Raw genomic sequence first — 25,058 nt, 5'->3', positions numbered from 1 at the left:
CGAAAGCAGGGATTAGAGGCACCCTGACCCCAATGTAATCAACTTAACTTCCGCTCTCTGTTGAACAGCTGATTAGCAGAGGTTGTCAGGCACAAGGTTACACTGAGAATCTCCTTGGTCAGAGAGATCAGAGCTCCAGCTTTGATCTCGCGAGACTAAAACGACGGCGATAATTCCAATTTCCTTGAACCCAAATAATAGCCCCTTTCCACTTCTATTTTTCTTCTTCCCATAAAATGCAAGCTCTAAGCTGCTTATGTATGTAATGCACAGGTGTGGCTTTGTTTTTAAATGAAAGGTACCAAAAGCCTTAAACTCTTAATTATTCCAGTTAGTCATAGCTACCTGACTAATGGCCACACACCCACTTAACATATAACCTTAGATATTTTTTAAAGTTGATAAGCAGTACAGAGGTTGTAAGCAGTACAGTCACCCAAGAACTGTCTTATCAAGTGGAGTGAAGGAGTAGCCTAGTGGTTAGTGCAACAGACTTTGATCCTGGGGAACTGGGTTCAATTCCCTCCAAAACTCATCAAAAACCTACTCTACCTACATATAGGTGACACCTGCAGGTATAAGGGCTGCTGTTGTGGTGTACAGTTGGATATAGTTTTTTTTTTTGGGGGGGGGGGAGGGTTGGAGGGTTCATAATACAATAAAAGAAGGTAACGGTAAGATGTGTACCTGGGAAAACTTTGTGATGTCCACTGCTGGGATGTCTGTATGGGCCAGTCTAAGAATTCGGCCCCCCTCCCCCCCAGTACATCCCAATGGCTTGTTTTTGTGTGTTTTTTCCCTTGGGTTGAAGTCACAAAAGAAAAATGCACTAAGCACAGGAACATCTAGCAAAATGGCCATTTCTGAAGACATTTTTTAGGTTCGAAAATGTCGGTGTGTTCACGACTGGATTTTTGGATATTTTCTGCAAAACACCCCAAATCAGATTTAGACATAACATAGTAGATGACGGCAGAAAAAGACCTGCACGGTCCATCCAGTCTGCCCAAGAAGATAAATTCATATGTGCTACTTTTTTATTTGTACTGTCCTCTTCAGTGCACAGACTGTATAAGTCTGGCCAGCCCTATCCCCGCCTCCCAACCACCAACCCCACCTCCCTCCACCAGCTCTGGCACAGACTGTATAAGTCTGCCCAGCACTATCCTCGCCTCCCAACTACCAGTCCCGCCTCCCACCACCAGCTCTGGCACAGACCGTATAAGTCTGCTCAGCACTATCCCTGCCTCCCACCACCGGCTCTGGCAGAGACCGTATAAGTCTGCCCAGCACTATCCCCGCCGCCCAACCACCAGCCCCGGCACAGACCGTATAAGTCTGCCCAGCACTAGTCCATCGAAAATGCCCCTCCACATACATTAACTTGAGAATATAACGTCTCTGTCTCATGCTGTTTTATTCTTGATGTAGCAGTTTTCAAAAAAAATTGTTCCCTAGCTTCCTCTGCTCTTTTCAAAGACAAACATCATTTTATATACACCTGCTGTTGGGTCATTTCCTCCCCTGGTAATGTGCCTCTTTTTTTTTTTTTTCTATTGTCCTGTTCTCATGATAGATCCCTTGGTTTTGTGATACCTCCACCACCTTGCATGGTTCTGTGAACTGTGACGTTGTCGTTGGTTATAAAGCAGTGTACCGCATGTGCTTTGCCATGGCTGGCTTCTTCTTCCTGTTTGCCCTGATTATGATCTGTGTCAAAAGCAGTAAAGATCCCAGAGCCTACATACAGAATGGGTGAGTTCCCTTGTCATGTTTCTAAAGACCTTTTAACGCTATCTTGAGCTCTGCACTTGCAGAGAGAGAAATGGATATGGTTTCCTAGATGTGATCAAAATCTGCAGGTTTAATGTGGTTCCTGGACTAAACTTGGAAAATGCTATCTGATCATAGGAGCCAACATTTCAAAATTTTGGGGGGTGCTAAGCCCAATGGAAATAACCCCTCCCTGGACACATACAAGGGATTTTCTCTCGGGGTTGCTCAAGCACCCACAGCACCCACAGAGTCGGCTCCAATGTATCTGATTGTGATTGTTCTGAAAACTCAGATATCTGAGATACCTAGAACAGGTTTGGGAATCCTTGATCAATCACTCAACGTTCTAGAGTTGTATTTCTATGTAAACATGGACATTGCTTTATGTATCTGCCTTCAAACAGCTACTTTCCAAGTAGAGAGGATAGGGACACAGCACATTGTACCCCTATGCCTGTTTATATCGGCAGAGAGGCAAGATTCCCCCCCCCCCAAAAAAAAAAAAAAGCTTTTCAGTGTATTGGCCTCAAGTGCCAGGCCAGTAGGTCTACCAAGTGGAGCAGAATTTATCCAACAAACTTTTTATGGGGGGGAGGGTAGAATCTGAAGCTACAGTTTATAGATGCAATGAGATTAAGCCAGATTTGACTGAATGCATATAGGGGGTCTCCAGAGTGTGCTAGTATCTCCTGCTTGTTCACTGTGAAGATCCTGAAAACACAAGTGGCTGTGGGGCTTCAGGATGGGTGTATGAGGACCACCAGCTAGTCTTCAGGATATCACTGATGAATATGCATGAGGCAAATTTGCATGCCTCTCCCCTCCATTGAGGGATGTACTGACAATGATCTGAGCCCCTATGCAATAATGGTCATGGGCCCCTAACCACCTATTAAGTGATTAAAGTACGTGGAGGCTAGGGGAGTGAGCTGCCTTCTGCTGCTGTGTGTCCTCAGGCACTGTCCTTTTGTCCCTATGGCCTGTTCACCCATGCCTCCATTATATGCAAATCCCTGCTGTGTATATTCATTAGGGATACCCTGAAAACCTGACTAGCTGGTGGTCCCCTAGGACAGACTTGAAAACCACTGGCTCTAGATTATACACCAGCAGATATTGAGCTGGCAGTGGTGAGCATTTTTTTTTGTTACATTTGTACCCCGCACTTTCCCACTCATGGCAGGCTCAATGCGGCTTACATGGGGCAATGAAGGGTTAAGTGAGTTGTCCAGAGTCACAAGGAGCTGCCTGTGCCTGAAGTGGGAATCGAACTCAGTTCCTCAGTTCCCCAGGCCCAAAGTCCACCACCCTAACCACTAGGCCACTCCTCCACTGTTGCTACTATTTGAGATTCTACATGGAATGTTGCTATTCCACTAGCAACATTCCATGTAGAAGTCGGCCCTTGCAGATCACCAATGTGGCCGCGCAGGCTTCTGCTTCTGTGAGTCTGATGTCCTGCACATACGTGCAGGACGTCAGACTCACAGAAACAGAAGCCTGCGCAGCCTTCTACATGGAATGTTGCTAGTGGAATAGCAACATTCCATATAGAATCTCCAATAGTAGCAACATTCCATGTAGAATCTCCAATAGTAGCAACATTCCATGTAGAATCTCCAATAGTATCTATTTTATTTTTGTTACATTTGTACCCTGCGCTTTCCCACTCATGGCAGGCTCAATGCGGCTTACATGGGGCAATGGAGGGTTAAGTGACTTGCCCAGAGTCACAAGGAGCTGCCTGTGCCTGAAGTGGGAATCGAACTCAGTTCCTCAGGACTAAAGTCCACCACCCTAACCACTAGGCCACTCCTCCACTGACCGCCACTGGTTTTCCCTGGATATTCAATGCCAGGCCCTGTTCAGGATTTGGCATTAAAATATCCAGTGGGTTGTTTTGAGTCGACACACAGGCGGTTACGTCAATATTCAGCCCCGCCCATGTAAGCTGACCTGCATAAAGGACTGCTATTTGTGTCCTAATTTTAAGCGGTTTTCAGGGGCGTAGCCAGACAACAGATTGTGGGTGGGCCTAGGCAAGAAGTGGGTGGGCACCAAGTGTTCTCCCACCCCCACTACCATCACCACCACCAAAAAAATTATCTAAGCTGGCAGGAAAACGCTTCTTTCCACCTTGGCAGTCTGCAAAGGCATGCGCTGAAAAAAAGCATGCGCAGGTTCCGGTATCGTTGAGAGTAGCGTTTTTGTTACCATTAGGCGGAAGTCTTCAGCTGGCGGAGCTTGGGATCCCCACCAGCTACCGCTAAACTCATGTTACTGTTGGGTGGGCCTTAGCCCTAAGTAGATGGGCCCTGGCCCACCTGAGCCCACCTGTTGCTACGCCACTGGTTTACTTATATGGTGAGGGGCCAAATACCAGCACTTAACCTGACTCCGCCCCCTGGAATGCCCCCAAGTTAGCTACTTTTGAATTTGGCACTAACCAGTCGCACTCAGCTGGAGATAACTGGTTACGTGCCGCTGAAAATGACCGGATAGCAGCAAACAAGCAATTTAACCGGTCGGCAGCCATTTCCGGCCAGATAAATCGTTTTTGAATATCGGCTGGATAGTGTTTTCTGGTAAACTCATTTCTTTTGGACAGATGAGACCCAAGCAAACCCAAAGGCTTCTGAAGCCACAGGGTATTGTGTGGTGCTGTCCCTAGTTACTAAACTCTGGAGTGGAGGCGTAGCCTAGTGGTTAGTGCAGTGGACTTTGATCCTGGGGAACTGAGCTCGATTCCCACTGCAGCTCCTTGTGACTCTGGGCAAATCACTTAACCCTCCATTGCCCCTGGTACAAAATAAGTACCTGAATATATGTAAACCGCTTTGAATGTAGTTGCAAAAACCTCAGAAAGGCGATATATCAAGTCCCATTTCCCTTTCCCTATTTTACTATTGGTTGCATAGGTCTAGCATTGTCCAATAACCACAGCCTTAATCTCTAGCTGATCACGCAGCGGCTCTTCATAACCTCTCCTGTCCTATTTTCTTTTTCTTTTCTGATGTGTATTTTGTCTGTTCTTGGCAGGTTTTGGTTCTTTAAGTTTTTGATTTTAATTGGCATCACGGTGGGAGCCTTCTTCATTCCCAATGAACCATTCACATCAGGTAAGCCCTGTATGAATTGCAGATCCCTCTTATTTTAAAGTACTAAACACAGAGCAGCCGAGCAACATGGTTTCCAGTAGAAGGCATTAGGCCAGTCCTAGCATTTTGCATCAGAGCAAAAGGCCAGTTCTGGATGTCCACTGAGGCCAAGCCAAGAAAGAAGCTTTCTTTTTGCTCTTGAAACTATGCCAAATTGCACATTAGCAAAAAAATAATGCACAAGACCCTGGGCTAATTAACACAGTTGAAGTAGATCTATTTGTTGTGCTGCCTAGGTTCCTTGGCAACAAAAAAACAAAGTAGGATTAGAAAAAAAGATACATCTTAAGCTACAAAAGAATTACAAAGAAGCAGCTAGACTTGATAGTCCTAAAAGCATCCTCAGGTGCATCCAAGTAACTCTTCACAATCACTTATGGTTGCATATTCTATCAGTTCATGTAATAACATAGGAGACAGCTTTTTAAAAAATTATTATTGAGTGTGCTAAGCCCAGGAATTTGTGGAGAAGTGGCCTAGTGGTTAGGGTGGTGGACTTTGGTCCTGAGGAACTGAGTTCGATTCCCACTTTAGGCACAGGCAGCTCCTTGTGACTCTGGGCAAGTCACTTAACCCTCCATTGAATGGATCCTAAGGAGCTTAGCCGAGATTGGGTGGCAGAGCCGGTGGTGGGAGGCGGGGCTGGTGGTTGGGAGGCGGGGATAGTGCTGGGCAGACTTATACAGTCTGTGCCCTGAAGAGGACAGGTACAAATCAAAGGGTAAGGTATACACAAAAAGTAGCACATATGAGTTTATCTTGTTGGGCAGACTGGATGGACCATGCAGGTCTTTTTCTGCCGTCATTTACTATGTTACTATGTAAGCCGCATTGAGCCTGCCATGAGTGGGAAAGCGCAGGGTACAAATGTAACAAAAATAAAATAGATACTATTGGAGATTCTACATGGAATGTTGCTAGTGGAGGAGTGGCCTAGTGGTTAGTGTGGTGGACTTTGGTCCTGAGGAACTGAGTTCGATTCCCACTTCAGGCACAGGCAGCTCCTTGTGACTCTGGGCAAGTCACTTAACCCTCCATTGCCCCATGTAAGCTGCATTGAGCCTGCCATGAGTGGGAAAGCGCGGGGTACAAATGTAACAAAAAATAAAAATAAATTTTCTCAATATAGAGCAAGCTCCTATGTTTAATAATGTGTGGTAACCCCAAATGTTTTCCTGTTCCCAGTAGAGAACGGGGAACCTACATGAAAGTGTATTTGTCTTCCACAATCACCATAAGCCACGTTTTAAGACCCACATCCTGTCCTTGGGTACCTGTGGCTTTTTTTTTTCTTTCCTTCACCTAATGCCACAGGGAGGTAGTGTGCCCAGGACATGCCCAGGTTCTGGCACCATTGTTTGAACCTTCAGTTTCTTCTTGAATTCAATGTTGTTTGTCTGTATACTATGGGGAGAGTTGTTCCTGCATGGGCAGAATTCCTCCCCCCCCCCCCCCCCCCCCCCCCCCGAAGCAGATAGGATGGTCTGGGATATTATTTTCTGGGAACCAGTGACTATCCAATTTGACACATACCATTCATAAAATACATAACAAATATAACAATTTAAACAAAAAGCATATTTAAATCTGCAGCCTGGAAGAGCACAAATTTTAATTCTTTTGTAAACATGAAGATCATAAATCTCACATTTTCCAGTAGGAAATCCCACCGTCGAACCAGGAGAACGGGGTTTGATTTTTTTTTCCATTTTGGTTTCTTGTGACCCTGGGCAAGCCATTTAACCTTCCATTGCCCCAGGTTCAAAAAAACACAAGAACATAAGTGTTGCCTTACTGGGACAGACCAAAGGTCCATCAAGCCCAGTATCCTGTTTCCAACAGTGGCCAATCCAGGTCACAAATACCTGGGAAACAGTAAAATAGATTTATGCTGTTTATCCTAGAAACAAGCAGTAGATTTTCCCCAAGTCCATTGTAATGGCTTATGGATTTTTTTTCTTTTAGGAATTTATCCAAACCTTTTTTTTTTTTTTTTTAACTCTGCTAAGCTAACTAGATTGTGAGCTCACTAGGGAAGGTGAAAGTACCTGCATATAAAATGTATACTGCCTTTCTGTGGTACAATCAAATAATACTCAACTGTTGTCCTGTGCTGTTCTGCATTGTCCAGTTATTGCATTTCTTGACTGATTTTGGAACGAGCATTATTCATTATTTATTTTCCATCAGTGTAGACTTTTTTATGATAGCACAACATAAGGCTAATAGCAGGTCCAGCATGGTCTAAGGCAGTGATGGCGAACCTATGGCACTTTCCCTCCAGGCCCGCCCACTCAACATCCCCTCGCATGTCCTCCCTGCCGGCATGTCCTCCCTCAGTCAGTCCCGCCTTCTGACATCATTTCCGCGAGGGCGGGACTGACTGTGAGGGAACGAACTCACGAAGGGAAGGCTAGAGATGGGCAAGGCTTTCAAAGACGCGGCCGCTTCAATGGAGGTAATAAAAAAGATTTACACGCAGGGCAGGGCTTTCAAAGACGCGGCCGCTTCGACGGAGGTAATAAAAAAAGATTTACATGCAGGGCATGGATGGTAGCGGGAGGGGAGAGAAGAGAATCGCTGGGGATGGATGGATGTAGGGCAGGAGGGAGGAGAGTTGCTGGACATGGGTGGGTGGATGGAGGGGAGGGCAGGGGAGAGAGGAAAGTATGTGCCAAGGTTAGACAAGTTATCAGCATGCATGCAACAGCAAAAATCACATTAATTATTCAAAAGCATGCCAAATGCTTTTAAAGTTCTGTTATTCAGGTTAAATTGCCCAGTTGGCACTTTGTGATAAATAATTAGATTTTGGATTGCTGTTTGGGCACTCGGTCTCTGAAAGGTTCGCCATCACTGGTCTAGGGAGAGGACTTTGCTGTGTCTGTGCTGTTGCTCTGCATAGATATCCTTCTGAATGACTAATTGTATCCCTGTCTATGCACCCTCTCCGCAATGTGCTCAGACTCCAGAAGCACAACTGTTCTCACTGTCCTGTTTCTATAAAACTGGAAGCCCAACTTTAGACTTGGAAACTAAATTCAATAAGTTAGTGCCGAAAAAAATCATGCTTAGCACTGTTCTAAAAACGGCACTCAAGCGCCGTTTAGCACCAGGATCCACGACTTCTAGGTGTGACCATTTACACCAACCAAACCCTGGTGTAAATCCCCGTTCCTAAATTAGGCGTGGATTCCCCTTATTCTATAACAGTGCACATAAATTCTGGGAATGCCCCCGGTCTGCCCATGATTTTCCCATGGCCACGTCCCCTCTCTGGTTCCACGTGTAAATTTACGCAGGTAAATGCTAATGCCAGTTACCACTGATAATTGTTAGGGCCCAATTATTGACACTAATTGGCTCATTCAGTTACGTTGTGCACACAGATTGGGCATGCGCCCCCAAACCTTCGCATGAAATCTTTAGCGCCATTTATAGAATTTGGGGGGGGGGGTTAGTGTGCAAAATTGGGTGCCCAGTATATAGAATAAGGTCAGTTGTGCACACAACACACATTTAAGCCAATTAAAGCTAATTAGCATTGGCACCAATTGGCAATTGTGCATACAACTTTAATTGGCTTAAATTTGTGTTAATTAGCATTAATTGGTGCCAGTTGGCAACTGTGCACACAACTGACTTATGTGCACATCTTCTAGAATAACAATTTGTGTGCAGTTTCTAGGGGTGTGGCCATGGGAGGGTCAGGAACGTCACTATGAGTTAGACACGACCCCTAATAATCTGTAAGCTGTGCACATAACTGCCAACATTTAAGACACATCCATGATTACTTGCACCAGCCTTTGACATGATGCAAAGCTGCGAACTTAAACTAGTATTCTGTAGTGATAATTCTGCACAAAACTGCTGTTGCAATGCGCACTCATCTTGTATTATCCTGGTGCTTAATGCTTTTGGTGCCATATATTGAATTATTTCTTGCGCTCTGTGTACTCTTCTGTATGCATGGATGCTGGATTTTGCATTACCTCTGCTGATCTGCCAACTCTCTTATTTACAGTATATCCTAACGCTCTTTGATTTTAAGAGAAAGACCTTCTAACATTACACAAGCTAATTGGGTAGTTTTGCAAAAGAGGGTGACTGGGGATTATTCTGTTGCTATTCCATGCCTGCTGTATGAATAATAGTTGAAGAAAAAGCATTCGGGTTTGTGGTTCGGGGGAGTAGAAAAAAGATGGCATTCCATATCAATAACATGTCTTTCCTTTCTTCTCTCTCAAGTCTGGTTCTATTTTGGTGTGGTGGGGGGTTTCCTCTTCATCCTCGTCCAGCTCATCCTGCTGATTGACTTTGCCCACTCCTGGAGCCAGTCCTGGCTAGAGAAGGCAGAGGAAGGCAACACCAAATGCTGGTATGCAGGTATGTGGACTCAGATTGTAGGAACTAGGAAGCACCTGAAGGGGGTGCAAGCGAGGCAGTGTTTAAGAAGTTGTCACTTAGCATCAGCTACAGATCATAAAAGGAATTAAAAGTAGAAACATAACAGGCTCAATATGCACACAAAAAAAATCCCTGGCTCCTATGTTGCTCATAAATTTGTCCATTATTTTCAGTCAAACTTAGATCCTTTGGGTTTGTTTGTTTGTTTGTTTGTTTTTTCAGCTGAAAATTCATCTTAATTTAAGAGCAGAAGTTTATAAATGTAGGCCTGCCAAACATTTGCCTAGGTTTGAGTCTAATTTATAAGCCTAGTGCTGAAAATCCATGCAGCACTAATTGCCCCCCCCCCCCACCACCACTATTTCCCCACCAATACCCTGCCCCTGTTGCCACCCACTACTTGCCCTCCTAAATTTAGGAGTTCAGTGAAATTTTGATTATAAATTTACACTCTCAGCCCTAGTACGCATAAATCCTTTTGACCAGGCCCAACCTACCTAAGCTTTAATGACTTCATTGATGGTGTTTAACTGATAACAACTTAATGGATTTAGCTGTGTAGACCAGAAGAATGAGAACATTACTGCCGTTTTCCAAACCTTATCAGCAGATTAGCTTGTTTTGCTCTTGAGGTGGTTTACTTCCTCCTTTTCTGACTGAATTATAACTTTGCTTTAGAAGGTCTAGAACAATAAATACACAGAAATGCACCATGTTCACCACCACAGGGTACATTTGTTTATTTGTATTTTGCTCACACCTTTTTCAGTAGTAGCTCAAGGTTTTACATTCCAAGTATACTAGGTTTTTTTTTTGTACCTGAAGTAATGGAGGGTTAAGTGACTTGCCCAAGATCACAAGGAGTAGCAGCGGGATTTGAACCGGCCACCTCTGGATATCAAGACCAGTGTTCTAACCACTAGGCCACTCCTCCACTCTTCTCTCACAAGGCCAGATGCACTAAACAATCGTTAGAGCCCTTTCCTTACCGATTCCCTTAGCGAATCGGTAAGGAACGGGCATGCATTAAGGAAAGAGAATGCAAATGAGCTACTCATTGTAGCTCACTTGCATTCTCTATTCCATCGTTAAACGCGCTGTGATTGGCTCAGAGACTTCCAGATCTCTCAGCTGAGTGAAGCACTGCCAAAAAGGACGTTTTTATTATTGCGGGGGGGGGGGGGGGAAATGACAGCCAAAATGGATGTTTTTTGTTTTTTTTTTTGAATGGGCATCCTCAACTGCACTGTCGAGCCACATCGGAGGGGGTGAGCGGCACGGCGTTTTGGGGGCGGATGACAGCCAAAATAGACGTCTTTTTTAAAGCGGGGCGCTATTTTTTTTTTTTGTTACTTTTGTAACAGTTTTTCAATCCCGTGCAGCCCCAACGAGAGGTACAGATCTCTCGTTAGATTTTCCAGCGTTAAGGCAATCGGAAAGGGTTAATGCATCTCATTACAATAGGGTTTCTACACAATTTGCTCATCTGCATTCCGTTTTCGTTAGCTTGTACCGTCGTCGGAAAAGTCTTTAGTGCGTGCCAGGGTTTGCTACTTGCTCGTTAAGTTTAGTGCATCTTGCCCACAGTCCTTTCACATCCTGTCAAGTGAATAGTCTTCGCATCGGTAAAATTTAAGGGGCTTCGACGTTAGGTTCAGAACTTTTAGTACAAGAACAGTGCTGGGCAGACTTTTATGGTCTGTGCCCTGAGAATGGCAAGGACAAATCAAACTCAGGTATGCATATAAAGTATTACATACCATGTAAAATGAGTTTATCTTGTTGGGCAGACTGAATGGACCATGCAGGTCTTTATCTGCCGTAATTTACTATTCTACTCTTTGGGGTTCTACATGGAATGTTGCTACTAATTGGGATTCCGGAATCTTGTAACTTTAGGATTCCAGAATCTTCAGAACTTTTAGTGCAAGAACAGTGCTGGGCAGACTTCTACGGTCTGTGCCCTGAGAATGGCAAGGACAAATCAAACTCGGGTATACATATAAAGTATCACTTACCATGTAAAATGAGTTTATCTTGTTGGGCAGACTGGATGAACCATACAGGTCTTTATCTGCCATCATTTACATGTTACTGTGCACATAGAGGGGTGCCTGCCCTTTAACCACCTTATGCTTACTTATGAATCACAATTCTCCCTTATGTCTGTCTCCGCAGCCCTCCTGATTTGCACAGGCCTCCTGTATGCTGCTTCCATTGCTGCTGTGGTAGTATTGTACATCTTTTACACCAAATCTAACGACTGTACTGAAAACAAGGTGTTTATTAGCCTGAACCTGATCTTCTGCATCATTGTGTCTGTGGTGTCCATCCTGCCCAAAATCCAGGTAAGCAGGAGACAGCAAACCTTTAGGGGATGGGTGCATACGAAGAACCATTTATGAAGCTTATAAGAGTGATAAAGTGTTCAGGAAAAAAATGGAACATTGTCACTGGTCCAGAAGCACCATGTGATTGTCGTTCCTTTGCCTTCAGTGAATCACAAAAAGGCACCAGCCAATAAAAGATTTAACAATGATTGACATGTGCTGCAATCCCGTTGAAATTGCATAGGGTTACCATATGTCCGGATTTACCCGGACATGTCCTCTTTCGGAGAACGTGGGGAAGGCGCTTAGCTTGGCAGAGTTTAAAAAGGGGTTAGGCAGTTTCCTAAATGACAAGTCCATAAACCACTACTAAATGGACTTGGGAAAAATCCACAACTCCGGGAATAACATGTATAGAATGTACGTTTGGGAAGCTTGATTGGCCGCTGTCGTGGACAGGATGCTGGGCTCATAAGTACATAAGTAATGCCACACTGGGAAAAGACCAAGGGTCCATCGAGCCCAGCATCCTGTCTACGACAGCGGCCAATCCAGGCCAAGGGCACCTGGCAAGCTTCCCAAACGTACAAGGCTCGATGGACTCTTGGTCTTTTCCCAGTGTGGCATTACTTATGTACTTAGGAATACCAAGTAACCTTCTTCCCAACTGTAATCCAGTCCGGCACTTGAGTGCTCAATAATACCATTCTGTAACTTCTGGGAACACCCCATGATCTGCCCATGGCCCCTTTTGAGTTACGAATTTAGGTGAAATCAAAGTTCAGGTGCCTAAAGTAACCCAGAGGATTTACAACAAATCAGCCATCAAGAGTTATCCCACTGGATATATGTTTTACAGCAAATGTTGGACCTTGGAGGCATTGCTCGGATAACAACGAAAGCTAGTTCCAAGGAGCATATGCCACAATCAAGTCCAACGTTATATATATAATATGAAAACTCCACTTTTACTGCTGGTCTTGGTGACTTTGGCATGAAATCATAGCTACTTAAGCACACAACTATGGAATGGTCTCCCAAAAGCTGTGAAAACAATCCATGACCATCTAAACTTCAGGAAATCATTAAAAACCAACCTCTTCAAAAAGGCTTACCCCACCGATCCACCATAAATCCCCACTCCCAACAACACATCCTAACCAATGATAGTACTGGACAATATACAATCTTCATTCCCTTCGACCCTTATGGTGCCTAATACACACCTACCTCTTTTGACCACAATATAACCTGTATTTGTTGTCAACCGGATTGGCAAACGCCATTACGGTATTATGTAAGCCACATTGAGCCTGCAAATAGGTGGGAAAATGTGGGGTACAAATGTAACAAATAAATAGCTGTATCAAGGAGGGTCCCCTTTAAAAATGATACATGCCATCTGTAAGTGCCTGACGATTCAAGAATTATATCCAGTGAGAACTCTTGATAAAATGTAGGCAGGCATTTTATAAAATAGCGTGTAGGATGGATACACACACATCATCTCCAAATTGTTGCCAATTAGCATCAATTATTGATTAAGCTTATTAGTTTGCATGTAGATCTCTGATCCATGCCCAAATTTGCATACTCAACTTTGGATGGCCTATATGGAATTTGAGGTTAAATGTCGCTATAAGGGATCTTTCTCTCCTGTGATATCTATGATATGACATGCACTACTTTTCCTACTGTAGTCTGTAAACCGCTCTGAAGAGCACTCTTAAGTACCCTTAAACTTGAAACTTGATCTGCTTACCTTTTTTTTTATTTATTTATTTATAAGAGCTATTTTTCCTGACTCATGCTACCATAGAGGGCATCAACTTTAGCACCTACAGAACCTTAGCATTCCGTTAGTTTTTGCTTAATTCCTCACTCATTTCTTTCTCTTTAGGATGCCCAGCCTCACTCGGGACTGCTACAGGCTTCGGTGATCACCCTATATACCTTCTTTATCACATGGTCTGCTATGGCTAGTGTACCTAGTAAGTGAAATGATAGCAGATGCGGGGTGGGGGCCAGGTTGCATTGTTGTGGTGGTACAGTCCACCTTCTCGCTCAGTTCTGGTGGTGGGAGATGAAACCTTGCTTTCAATATACAACATCTTACATTATTTTTCAAGGGGCTTTCTTCTAATAACCTTTTTATTGAAGAACGATCAAAGGATGTCGTCGTATATGAGCTTTTGAAACCAGTTGCCTCCTTCAGATGCAGTTTGCATCTGATCTGTGGGTTACATCTGAAGAGGGGGATTAAAGTGCTCTCGAAAGCTCACATATGCAAGTTTAGTGGAGGTTGTAAAGAATAGCTTTCTCCAGGACTTTAAAAAGTCCTTTGTTGTTCTTAAATTATACTCTGATCAATGAAAATAGATTTCGGTTGGTAACATGCAAGGCTAACATAACAATAAGATACTTACAATAATATGAGCCCTGGGCATAGCAATGATTATAACTAGGGGTGGGCAACGATTAAACAATTAAAAAGGCCTACATTTTAGCCCATAAAGTGTAATTCCAACAAAGTGTAACTTAAACTTTCAAAAGTGTCATATGCCTTTTTCAACATGTAATACTGAAACTGAAGTGAAATGCAATGAGGAGAAGGAATAAAAATGGGGAAAAGAAAAAAAAAAAAGCAAAATATATTTCTGTAACCTGAGAAGTTTCTGATCCTGAATGTACTCACCATTGATTTTCAAATCTACTGATACATTTGTAGAAGGGAAAACGTGTTATGGGAGCACATCACAAAAGATCCCATTTAGGAATGTTATATGAAGTTCTGGTATCTATGGGTAAAACAGGCATGCATGCACCATGCAAACAGTGTGAGGGTGGAGACTGGTTCATTCTCAGCAAAGACAGAATTTAGTTGTTGATACATTTACCTTTACAGCTGAGCTCTGGATTTTTCTCCTTCCTCACTGCATCTGTCTTGGTCTTCCCCTGCACAGCCGGGCTCTGCAGATACTTGAGCTGCACCGTGCAGGAAGTTGGGGAAGTCAAGTGGGACTTGAAATCACGATACTTCCCCAACTTCCTGTACGGCACGGCTGAAGTATCTGCAGAAACCCGGCCGTGCAGGGGAAGACAGAGGCAGCAAGGAAGGAGAAAAATCCTGAGGCTCAGCGGTAAAGGTGAATGTGGGGGGGGGGGGGGGGGGTGGAATGCGTTTTTTTTTTTTAAGTTGTCGTTAAAATGAACATGGCACATTAAATCGTAATTGCCCACCCCTAATTATGACAAATAATGGGGGTAGGGGTGTCACTTTTGCAATAATTCTACTAAGAGTTTTGTGTTTGTAATCTGCAGATAAAAATTGTAATCCCAGCCTGTTGGCTGTAGTGTCGAACACAACTACTGGACAAGTGGTGCAGTGGTGGGATGCCCCCAGCATTGTGGGGTTGGTCATTTTCATTCTCTGCACTCTCTTCATAAGGTGAGTTGTGGTTGTTTAGAACAAACCAGACAATTTCACAAACGTGACAGAATCTGAGCAAATTCCTCATGAGTTGTCCTACTTCATGTTTAGACTTCTTATATGCTCCCTGTGGCAAGAAATAATACTTTTAGAGCTATGCGTTCGTGCATTTGTCTTCGGAAGGACATTTTGTAGTTTTCATAATGACTTTGAAAGCCAGAAGGTAAGTTCTTTACACTGTTGTTACCCAATTGCGGTTGGGGAAACAGAACCTGCAAGAGATGAAACCATTCATGCCAGCTCACGTGAAGAATCAGTAGTAGAACTGAAACTAGGATTAAGGAGGCTGGAGGTGGGTTGTAAAAAGTGGGAAAGCGGTTGGATAGTTTAAAAGCTACAAAGTTGGAAAAGTTAGGTCGGGATACAAGTGCTGTTCATGAAAAGAGCAAAATACCTGCTAGAGGTATTGGGAAGCTATCAGGCTTACTTTCGAAAGAGAAAGACGCCCATATTTCGACCCAAATCGGGAGATGGGTGCCTTTCTCCCGTGGGCGCCCAAATCGATATAATCGAAAGCCGATTTTGGGTGTCTTCAACTGCAATCTGTTGCGGAAATGGCCAAAGTTGACAGAGGCGTGGTGAAGGCGGGACTGGAGCGTGTTTATCGGCCGAGGAGAGATGGGCGCCCTTGACCAATAATCAAAAAAAGAAAGGTGTTTTTAGCGCAAATTTGGGTCACTTTTTTTGGACCCTTTTTTATCACAAGTCCCACAAAAGTGCACTAAATGACCAGATGACCACCGGAGGGAATTGGGGATGACCACCCCTGACTCCCCCAGTGGTCACCAACCCCCTCCCTCCCCCCCCCCCCCCAAAAAAAATTAAAAATCATTTTTTTTGCCAGCCCTTCAAACCGCCCCAAAATCCACTGTACCCTCATCTAGGTGCCCCCCTTCAGCCATAAGGGCTATGGTAATGGTGTAGAGTTGTGGGCAGTGGGTTTTGGGGGGGGATTTGAGGGGCTCAGCACCCAAAGGAAGGGAGCTATGGACTTGGGAGGTATTTGACTTTTTTAATTGTTACAAGTGCCCCCTAGGGTGCCCGGTTGGTGTCCTGGTATGTGAGGTCCAGTGCACTACGAATCCTGGCCCCTCCCATGACCAAATGCCTTGGATTTGTTCGTTTTTGAGCTGGGCGCCTTCGGTTTCCATTATCGCTGAAAAACAAAACTGCACAGCTCAAATCCACACAAATCCGATGCATTTGCCCGTCACAAACTGTATTATCGAAAAAAGATGGAAGCCCATTTTTTTCAAAAATACGGTCTGTCCCGCCCCTTCACGTACCCGTTCTCGGAGATAGACACCCTGGAAATGGGCGTTCACGTTCGATTATGCCCCTTTCAGTCTTTTATGTGGATTACTGTTGGGAACAGGCTGCCTGAAATGTGATAGGATGTTAATAAAACAAATTGAGTGGGACTGGTGCACAGGACAATCAAACTTGGAAACCATAAACAGGAAGTGGTAGGTAAAAGAATGTTGTAATATTGTCTTGCTTTTACATCGATCATGATGATATAGCAACTAGAATGTCGGGATAATTGTGAAACTGGCTTTGGAGTAGCTAGCTCGGAACCACGTTTGCACACAAAATACAGGGTCAAAGCGTTAGTGATGCAGTAGTATATTCTCAATTGAAGCATTTCATTTTGAGTTTAAGGGACCCTTTTACTAAAGCTTGGCGTTCGTCAACAGTATACACCAAGTGCCATGTAGACCATAGGTGTAAAATAGAATGATGATGAACAATCAAGGAAATGTTCTCGACCAACTAGAATATCATAAACTTAGTGCTCAATGTCCGAACTTGGATCCATGTTTCACTACAACGTGGTTGCTTCTTTAGGAGATAAAAGCTGTCACACACTAAGAGGCATATTTTCAAAGCACTTAGCCTTCCAAAGTTCCATAGGTTTCTATGGAACTTTGGAAGGCTAAGTGCTTTGAAACACTCCAAGATGGCACTCACATTGTGGTAAAACTTGGATCCGATTTGGTATTGATATTCCGGTTGGTTGAGAAGATTTCCTTGGTTGTTAATTATTATATTTGATTTATTCCAAAGATGGTGTGTTTATATTATTCTTTTAAGAGAAATTCCCAACTTTTGTGCAAATAAAAGGATGCACAGCATTTAGCATGCAATAATGTCTTGGTGCAAAGTAATCTTTAGTAAAAAGGCCCCTAAATTCATAATTTGGGGGGAGTTTTTTTCCATTTATTTCCCAGTTGTGTTACTAGTAACAAAGCATTAGCTTTAAGGCTGAAAAAAATAGTATGCTAGCATTCGAACATCTCACCTGCCAGCTTGTGGATTTGTTCCTAGCTAGATGTTTATATTGATCAAGCTAAAGATGGGATTTGGGCTTCTGATTGCTGTTAACTCACATCCGCTGGTGGGAAACTCTTCTCAGTCCACAGTCTTCTGGAAGAAGGGAAGTGACAGATGGGCTTCTATGAGGAATGTTAAGACTGAAGCCACAAGAATGAGGTTACGGGTGTATATTCAGGGCTGGCGGTAGCAAGCAGGATGATTGCCCAGGCCCCCAAACCTGCCTGAACTGAAGAAGGCATAGGCTGAAGACCAGCTTTGGGGCCCCCTCCCCAGTTTCTGCCCTGGGCCCCTGAATGTCTGACACCAGCCCTGTGTATATTAAATGTGGAGTGAAATGGAGAAATAAGGATGTTATTGTAGTGCACTTAGGAGAGAGATAGTAACATAGTAGATGACGGCAGATAAAGACCTGTACGGTCCATCCAGTCTGCCCAACAAGATAAACTCATATGTGCTACTTTATATGTGTACCTGACCTTGATTTATCCTTGCCATTTTCGGGGCATAAACCGTAGAAGTCTGCCCAGTACTTGCCCCACCTCCCAACCTCCGGTGCTGCCACCCAATCACTGCTAAGCTTCTGAACATTCATTCCTTCTGAACAGGATTCCTTTATGTTCATCCCACGCATTTTTGAATTCCGTTACCAAACGGAATTAGAAGCTAACCTAACATATAGATCTCTAGTTGGATGTATGAATCTTTTAAAATAGTAGTTGACTAGAAATTCAGTGGATTTTTTTTAAGAGAACAAAAATTCATGGTTCTTTGGGAAAAACTAAAGATCTTGATTATGTATACTTGGGAAGAAAGGCAGAAGAGGGAAGACATTTAAATACCTGTGTGGCATAAATGCACGGGAGGTGGGTCTCTTAAATTGAAAGGAGGCTTTGGATTGAGTGAGGGGCATAGGATGAAGTGAAACTCAGGAGTAATTAAGGACATAGTTCTTTTACTAAAAGGGTGGTGAATACAAAGGAACGGCCTTCCAGTGGAGGTGGTGGAGATGAATTTAAGAAAGCACGGTTCAAACACATAGGATCTCGAAGAGATAGTAGACTGGACAGGCAGAGTGGTTAGGCCTTCTGGTCTGTATTGTCTGTTTTCGGAGTGCTAATGTTACTTAACCTCTCTTTCCCAGTATCCGGTCCTCAAACAACACTCAGGTGAACAAACTGATGCAGACGGAGGAGAATCCAGCCATGCTGGGTGGTGGTGAAAGCAGCCCAGAGGATGGCGTTCATCGAGCCTATGACAATGAGGAGGAAGGTGTTTCCTATAGCTATACTTTCTTCCATTTCTGCCTGCTACTTGCATCCCTCTATATCATGATGACCCTTACACACTGGTACAAGTGAGTATCTCTCAGCTGGGCTTCTACAGCAGGGGCGTAGCCAGACAACAGATTTTGGGTGGGCCTAGGCAAGAATTGGGTGGGCACCAAGTGTTCTCCCCCCACCCCCCAAAAAAAAAAAAAATCTCAGCTGGTGGGAAAACGCTTCTTTCCATCTTGGCAGCAGGAATGCACTGAAAACTGAGCATGAGCAGGTGCCGGTGTTGTGGAGAGTAGCGTTTTCGTTACCATCAGGGGGAAATCTTCAGCTGGCGGAGCTTGGGATTCCCACCAGTTACCACTAAACATGTGCTACTGTTGGGTGGGCCTGAGCCATAAATGGGTGGGCCCTGGCCCACCCAAGCCCACCTGTGGCTGCGCCACTGTTCTACAGTACCTGAATTTAACTGGCCATGAGCTAAATCCTAAATCTTTCTTTCCCGTCCTGATGTTAGTGTGTTCTCAAATATTTTCTATTGATTGAGCTGTTTTTGAGACCGTCTTTAGTCAAGAGGTTCATTTTCCAAGTGGAGCTGAATCAGTCTGGCATACAAGTGTAGATCTCACTTGTATGCCAGACTGATTCATACGTATCATACTGTTTCTACCACTGTACCTTGGATATGAAGGTCTTCTCACATATGTGCATATGAATGGCCTAGTGGTTAGAGCACTGGTCTTGCAATCTAGAGGTGGCCAGTTCAAATCCCACTGCTGCTACTTGTGATCCAAAATCCAGAGGGTGTCAAAGGCATATGTCCTTCTCACAGAAATGTCCACATTTTGGACGTCCTCAACTGCCACGGAGGCATAGTGAAGGACATACTCTTTAAAAAAAAAAAAAAAAAAAGACAAAAAGTTTTTGAAGTTGGTTTTTTTTGGGGTGGGAGGTGGGGAAGTCAGGGGAGGTCATCCCCAATTCCCTCCGGTGGTCATCTGGTCAGTTTGGGCACCTTTTTGATGCTTGGTCATGAAAAGAAATGGACCAAGTAAAGTTGGCCAAATGTTCGTGAGGGATGGCCTTCTTTTTTCCATTATTGGTCGAGGATGCCCATCTGTTAACCACGCCCCCGTCCTGCCTTCGGTACACTGCCGACACACCCCCTTGAACTTTGGCCATCCCCACGGCGGAAAGCAGTTGAGGACGCCCAAAATCGGCTTTCGATTATGCCGATTTGGGCGACCTTAGGAGAAGGACGCCCATCTCCTGATTTGTGTCGGAAGATGGGCGCCCTTCTCCTTCGAAAATAAGCAGGATAGTAACATAGTAGATGACGACAGAGAAAGACCTGCACGGTCCATCCATTCTGCCCAACAAGATAAACTCATATGTGCTACTTTATGTGTATACCTGACCTTGATTTGTATCTGCCATTTTCAGTGCACAGACCGTAAAAATCTGCCCAACACTAGCCCCACCTCCCACCACCGGAACTTTGGAAGGCTAAGTGCTTTGAAAATATGCCTCTTAGTGTAACTCAGCACACCTTTTCTCAAGCTGATTATTTCTTGCTGAGGAGATGACACTTTTTGTGTAGCTTGCACACACGTGCTGAATGCTTTGATTTTTTTTTTTTTTGCTAACAAAAGAAAGCTTCTTTGCTGATCTCCAGTGACCTGGTGAAACCCTCATGCCTCCTAATAACTGATCTCCTGTGATAAATGTAATAATCTGCTTGGAAAAGTTTGACACATACAGAGAGAGGACTGGTGTGAAGATAATCAGATTATATCATTAGGTGGAATAACGCTGTTCCAGCTATGTTCTGTTTTCGTGAAGTATTCTGATGGACCTGCTGACAGTTCTGAGCAGACTTTTTTTTTTTTCTCCTGTTCCAATGGTGGTGTGAATGGGGTTTCCAAGGTAACAGCTGAAGAGTGTGAAGTAGAGAGATGGTACACCGCATCCATAGGCTCTATCTGTCGGAGGCGAGGAGGTATCCTCAGCTGACCCCTACACAAGATGCTAGAAAAGAACAAGCATGCACACAAGAGAAGGGGCTAGTTCAGGATAAGTGCCTCATGCCCTCACCTATGTGTTTGTTCTCTCTCTCTTTTTTTTTTTTTTTTAATGAATTTATATTTAGGTTGAGAAATTATTGGTAGGGGTGGAGGTTTTTCTGATAGCACATTCTTCCCTAGTGAAGACATTTCTGTTACTTTTGAAGAAGTGTTTCTATTAGTAATACCAGTGTACAATGAGTTTGTGCCATGCTGCATGCATGTGTGGTCAGTCGTCAGATGTAGCATATGTGGAAGCACTGCCGGCCCCCAGCTTCAGAACTGTATACTGGGACATCAGAGGGGTGGGAGATGGTGTTGACTCACCTTGCCAAACGTGAGCTTAAGGCAAGCTAAATACAGACCTTCCACCAGGTCAGCAAGGCCACAACATGCCTTGTGCTTTCCAATAGGTCTTAGCAGGCCAAAAGTCCCCGGTGTCGTTTATTTGATTTTTATTTCAATTGGTGTGTTAAATTATTTTTCAGGGACACAATCATCAGTGAGGTGCCCTACTGTTGACACAGGGAAAAAAAATGAATTTCAGACTTTCCTGGCTTTCTGTCTTAAAAGCATGGGTGATGGTCGATTCAAACAAATGCCCATCCCTGGGTGCTTTAAACAGCCATCTGAAAATTGCTCTCTCTTTCCATGTTACATGTAGTTTTATTTGCATTTAAAGAGGGCATTGCCAGGTGTGCATTTAGGTTGTGGGACGAAAATATCTTCTGTTCAATGCATCTTCCACCCTGTACGTGTTTCATTCCTATTAACACCCCCCCCCCCCCAAAAAAAAAAAAAAAAGCAGCTGGAAAGAGTGAGGACACCTGGATTTTCACTCTTGAAAGTTGGGCAGAGTTCACAGGTAAAATACTTGCAGACTCTCTCATGAAATGAATGGGTTGAAAATTATCCCCCTGTGGGAAGGGGGGGCGGGAAGGATGATTGTAGAAAAATGGAGAAGGGGAGAGATCAACCATGTTCTAAAACTGTGCACCAGGGGTATAGCCAGACCTCGATGGGAGGGGGGGTCCAGAGCCCAAGGTGGGGGGGGGGGCACAGTTTAGCCTGCCTCCCCCAGCCAACGACTCCCGACAACCCTCTCCTGTTGCCGCCGCCAGGTACCTTTGCTGGCGGGGATCCCCAACCCCCGCCAGCCGAAGTCGTCTTCAGCGCCAGTCTCCGGCACCTTCGCTGATCTGTTTCTGACTCCTGACATCCTGCATGCACGTCCTACACGGGTCTACATACAGGATGTGCACGCAGGACGTCGGGCGTCAGGACTGACAGAAACAGATCAGTGAAGGCGCCGGAGACCGGCGCTGAAGAAGATTTCAGCTGGTGGGGGTTGGGGACCCCTGCCAGCAAAGGTGCCTGGTGCGGGAGGGTCGGCGGCGGTGGGAGGGGGTGATTGAAAGTGTTGTGCTAATGATTAGTGTGCGCTAAATGATATAGGGGTCCTTAGTAAAAAAAAACAAAAAAAAAACAATGAGGCTTCAGATTCCAGGTGGAATTAGATAGTGTCTGTCTACCTCTTGGGCAGATGATCAGAAGCCCCGCGCTATTCCAAACTGTGCTAAAAATAATGCCGGAACAGCGCGGGGCTATACTGCCCCTATGATCAGAGCTAATGGTGAGGGAAAGGGGAGATCCTGTGTATCTGCTAATGATGGATCCTAGCAGGTCCCAGCCTAGGGTATTCTGAAAGCTCAAAGGAGCAGGAGGAATGTGTCAAGCCCCCAAAATGATATAGCAAGACATTTTTGAAAAGAAATGTCTTATTAGATCACTTTGAATTGCCTTTAAATTCTCTGCATATATTTCCATATCTTTGATAAGGATGCAAATAGAAGAACTTGAAAACAGTATTTGTAAATGCAGTAAGCCTCCCAAAAGGCTTCGTAGTGTCGCACCTGACCCCAGGACCCTTTGCGGTCTTTTCTAATTAACCTTGTGCTTCGTTTTAGGCCTGATGCTAATTACCAGGCGATGACCAGTGCCTGGTCTGCTGTCTGGGTGAAGATCGCTTCCAGTTGGATGGGACTTCTGCTGTACCTCTGGACCCTGGTGGCCCCCATTATACTCAAGAACAGAGAGTTCAACTAAAGCAGATGCCGCCTTGCCTTATAAAAACATGGATGTGTCTGCCGACCTTCACTTGACACACCAGTATGGTTGCCATCGCCTTAAGTGGTACGAGGGAGGAATCCATGGATCTCCCTGCCACTACTATGAACCCTACATGAAGAAAAGCTACAGTAAATATGGTCTCAACCAGGCACCAGAGTAAACTCTCAACCACACACATTGGTCTCCTATTTTTATGCCCCTCCCTCACCTTATGCCAAACCTCTGACAGCTATCATCCAATAAGGAACAGTGTGGGTGGAGCTACAGTGTACACTACAGTTACCTTATTGAGAACTGCCTTTCTTGTTTCCTGGAAGCCATATATGGTCATTGCATCTGGACTTGGCTGATTGGTGCTGTTCATGTTTTAGTAGCAGTTGGCTTGTGTTTTGTTTAAATGTAGTTTTGTGTTCAAAAAAGGAAAAGAAGCACCATTTGAAAGTATTTTTTATAGGAACGAAGTCCATAACTAGCAAATAGTGTTTTTGTATATTTATCTTCCTGTGTAAATCCTTATTTCTCTTTTCCATGCTGCATCTGCCTATCTTTGCTCCTTGTTTAGAAGGCAGGTCAGTTTGATGTGCCGTCCTAAAGGTGTGACTGTGGAACCACAAAGCCTGTATCCATTTAAACATCCCCTTGCTGTGTGCGTTACGTTCTGGATTTTAAGCAGCTGTAGTCCTAGTAAAATCTTGCCTTCTAAGTGCCCCCAAAGGAGCATCATATACTTTACTGTGCCATGGAACTAGGGTGCAAGGTATTCTGCAGAGCTAGGCTGGTGTTCAGTGCTTTTAAGTACTGCTTTCTGTCTATGGGATTTAAATGATTTTGCCTTCATGTGCCTTTGTTTAACTGTAGGTTGTAACAACTGTGCTGCCTTGAACTTCCAGTCAGCCTGGATGCCACACCATCCGCCCTAGAGGTGGCTGCATGAATATATTTCGGTATCCTGTCCTGCAGTGAGGAGTTTGATTCTCCCGCCATTGTTTCCGAAAGGTTATTTTCAGTGTACTTGAACTGCGTGTGTTTAGGATCATTAAAACCACACGGTAACTTGCAATACAGATCTGTACCGGTCCAGAATAAATCAGATGCTCCTGAAGAGCATCCAGGTGGATATCCCTAAGTGCCTTTTAGCCTGCTGTGAAACTGTGGCAAAGAGATTCCACCATCCCCAGCCACATCTGGATTTGCAGAAGTGCCTATTGCATTGTTAAACATGGCGTATGTTAAAAGCATTGTCCAGATGCATGGACTGGTTTTTAATAGTATATTTGAGGGGGCTCAGGGGTTTCCCCAAACTATTTAATATTGCAGTGGTACAGTGTGTTAAAATAAAGCAACCTCGATTTTTATTTTCATCTGATTTGGTTAAAGACTCTTGTAACAAGGTTTTCATATTTTGATTTTGGTTGTTATGAAGACTTTGGCAGCAAAGTGATGGGTGAATGAATGGGTATCTGGTGATGTGTCTGCATTTGTGTGAAATGACTCTCCTTGTTGGTTCTCAATGTTTTCAGTCACCTTGGACCAGGGGCGTAGCCAGAGCCCGAGGTTGGGGGCACATTTTGAGTGCTGCCCCGCCGCCTCACCACCGCATGCCTTGCCTTGCCTCCTCGCCCTCCCCCCACTGCCTCACCTCCTCGTCGCTCCCCCCCACCACAAAAACAAATACTTTGCTGGCAGGGTCCCCAACCCCACCAGCCGAAGCCTTCTTCAGCGCCAGTCTCCGGCCCTGCTCTTCTTGCTCCTTCTGTGCACGCTGACCCTCCTTTACGTTAAACTGAGCATGCTCAGTTTCACGTAAAGAAGCATCAGCGTGCACAGGAGGAGCAAGAAGAAAGAAGAGCAGGGCAGCGAATGTGGCTGTGCTGGAGACCGGCACTGAAGAAGGCTTTGGCTGGCGGGGGTTGGTGACCCCTGCCAGCCAAACCAGGGGCCCGGATGAAATTTGCGGGGGCCCAGGCTTCCCCCCCCCCCCCCCCCCCCGTAGCTACGCCACTGCCTTGGCCTGAGATATCTCAGTCACCTGTACATTCTGTTAATTTTTATGCTTTTTTAAAAATCTACCTGGTAATGTTGAAAATATTTTA

General features: G+C 44.5%; 1 protein-coding gene across 1 annotated transcript in view; it reads left to right on the top strand.

The window, feature by feature from the left end:
* The window catches only part of SERINC2 (serine incorporator 2), a 41,783-nt gene extending 17,062 nt beyond the window's left edge, over positions 1-24,721 (top strand). Inside the window, exons 3-10 of the mRNA XM_030218784.1 lie at positions 1,577-1,755; positions 4,816-4,895; positions 9,186-9,323; positions 11,523-11,692; positions 13,575-13,665; positions 14,996-15,122; positions 18,643-18,855; positions 22,803-24,721. Of these exons, the coding sequence (XP_030074644.1) occupies positions 1,577-1,755; positions 4,816-4,895; positions 9,186-9,323; positions 11,523-11,692; positions 13,575-13,665; positions 14,996-15,122; positions 18,643-18,855; positions 22,803-22,941 (1,137 nt within the window). The 3' untranslated portion in view covers positions 22,942-24,721. The remainder of the gene's footprint in view (positions 1-1,576; positions 1,756-4,815; positions 4,896-9,185; positions 9,324-11,522; positions 11,693-13,574; positions 13,666-14,995; positions 15,123-18,642; positions 18,856-22,802) is intronic.
* Positions 24,722-25,058: the final 337 nt, after the last annotated feature.

The sequence above is a fragment of the Microcaecilia unicolor genome, chromosome 11, assembly GCF_901765095.1.
Source record: "Microcaecilia unicolor chromosome 11, aMicUni1.1, whole genome shotgun sequence".
Classification (NCBI taxonomy): domain Eukaryota; kingdom Metazoa; phylum Chordata; class Amphibia; order Gymnophiona; family Siphonopidae; genus Microcaecilia; species Microcaecilia unicolor.
Note: the sequence above shows the minus strand (reverse complement) of the source record. Positions and strands in the feature narration are given on the sequence as shown.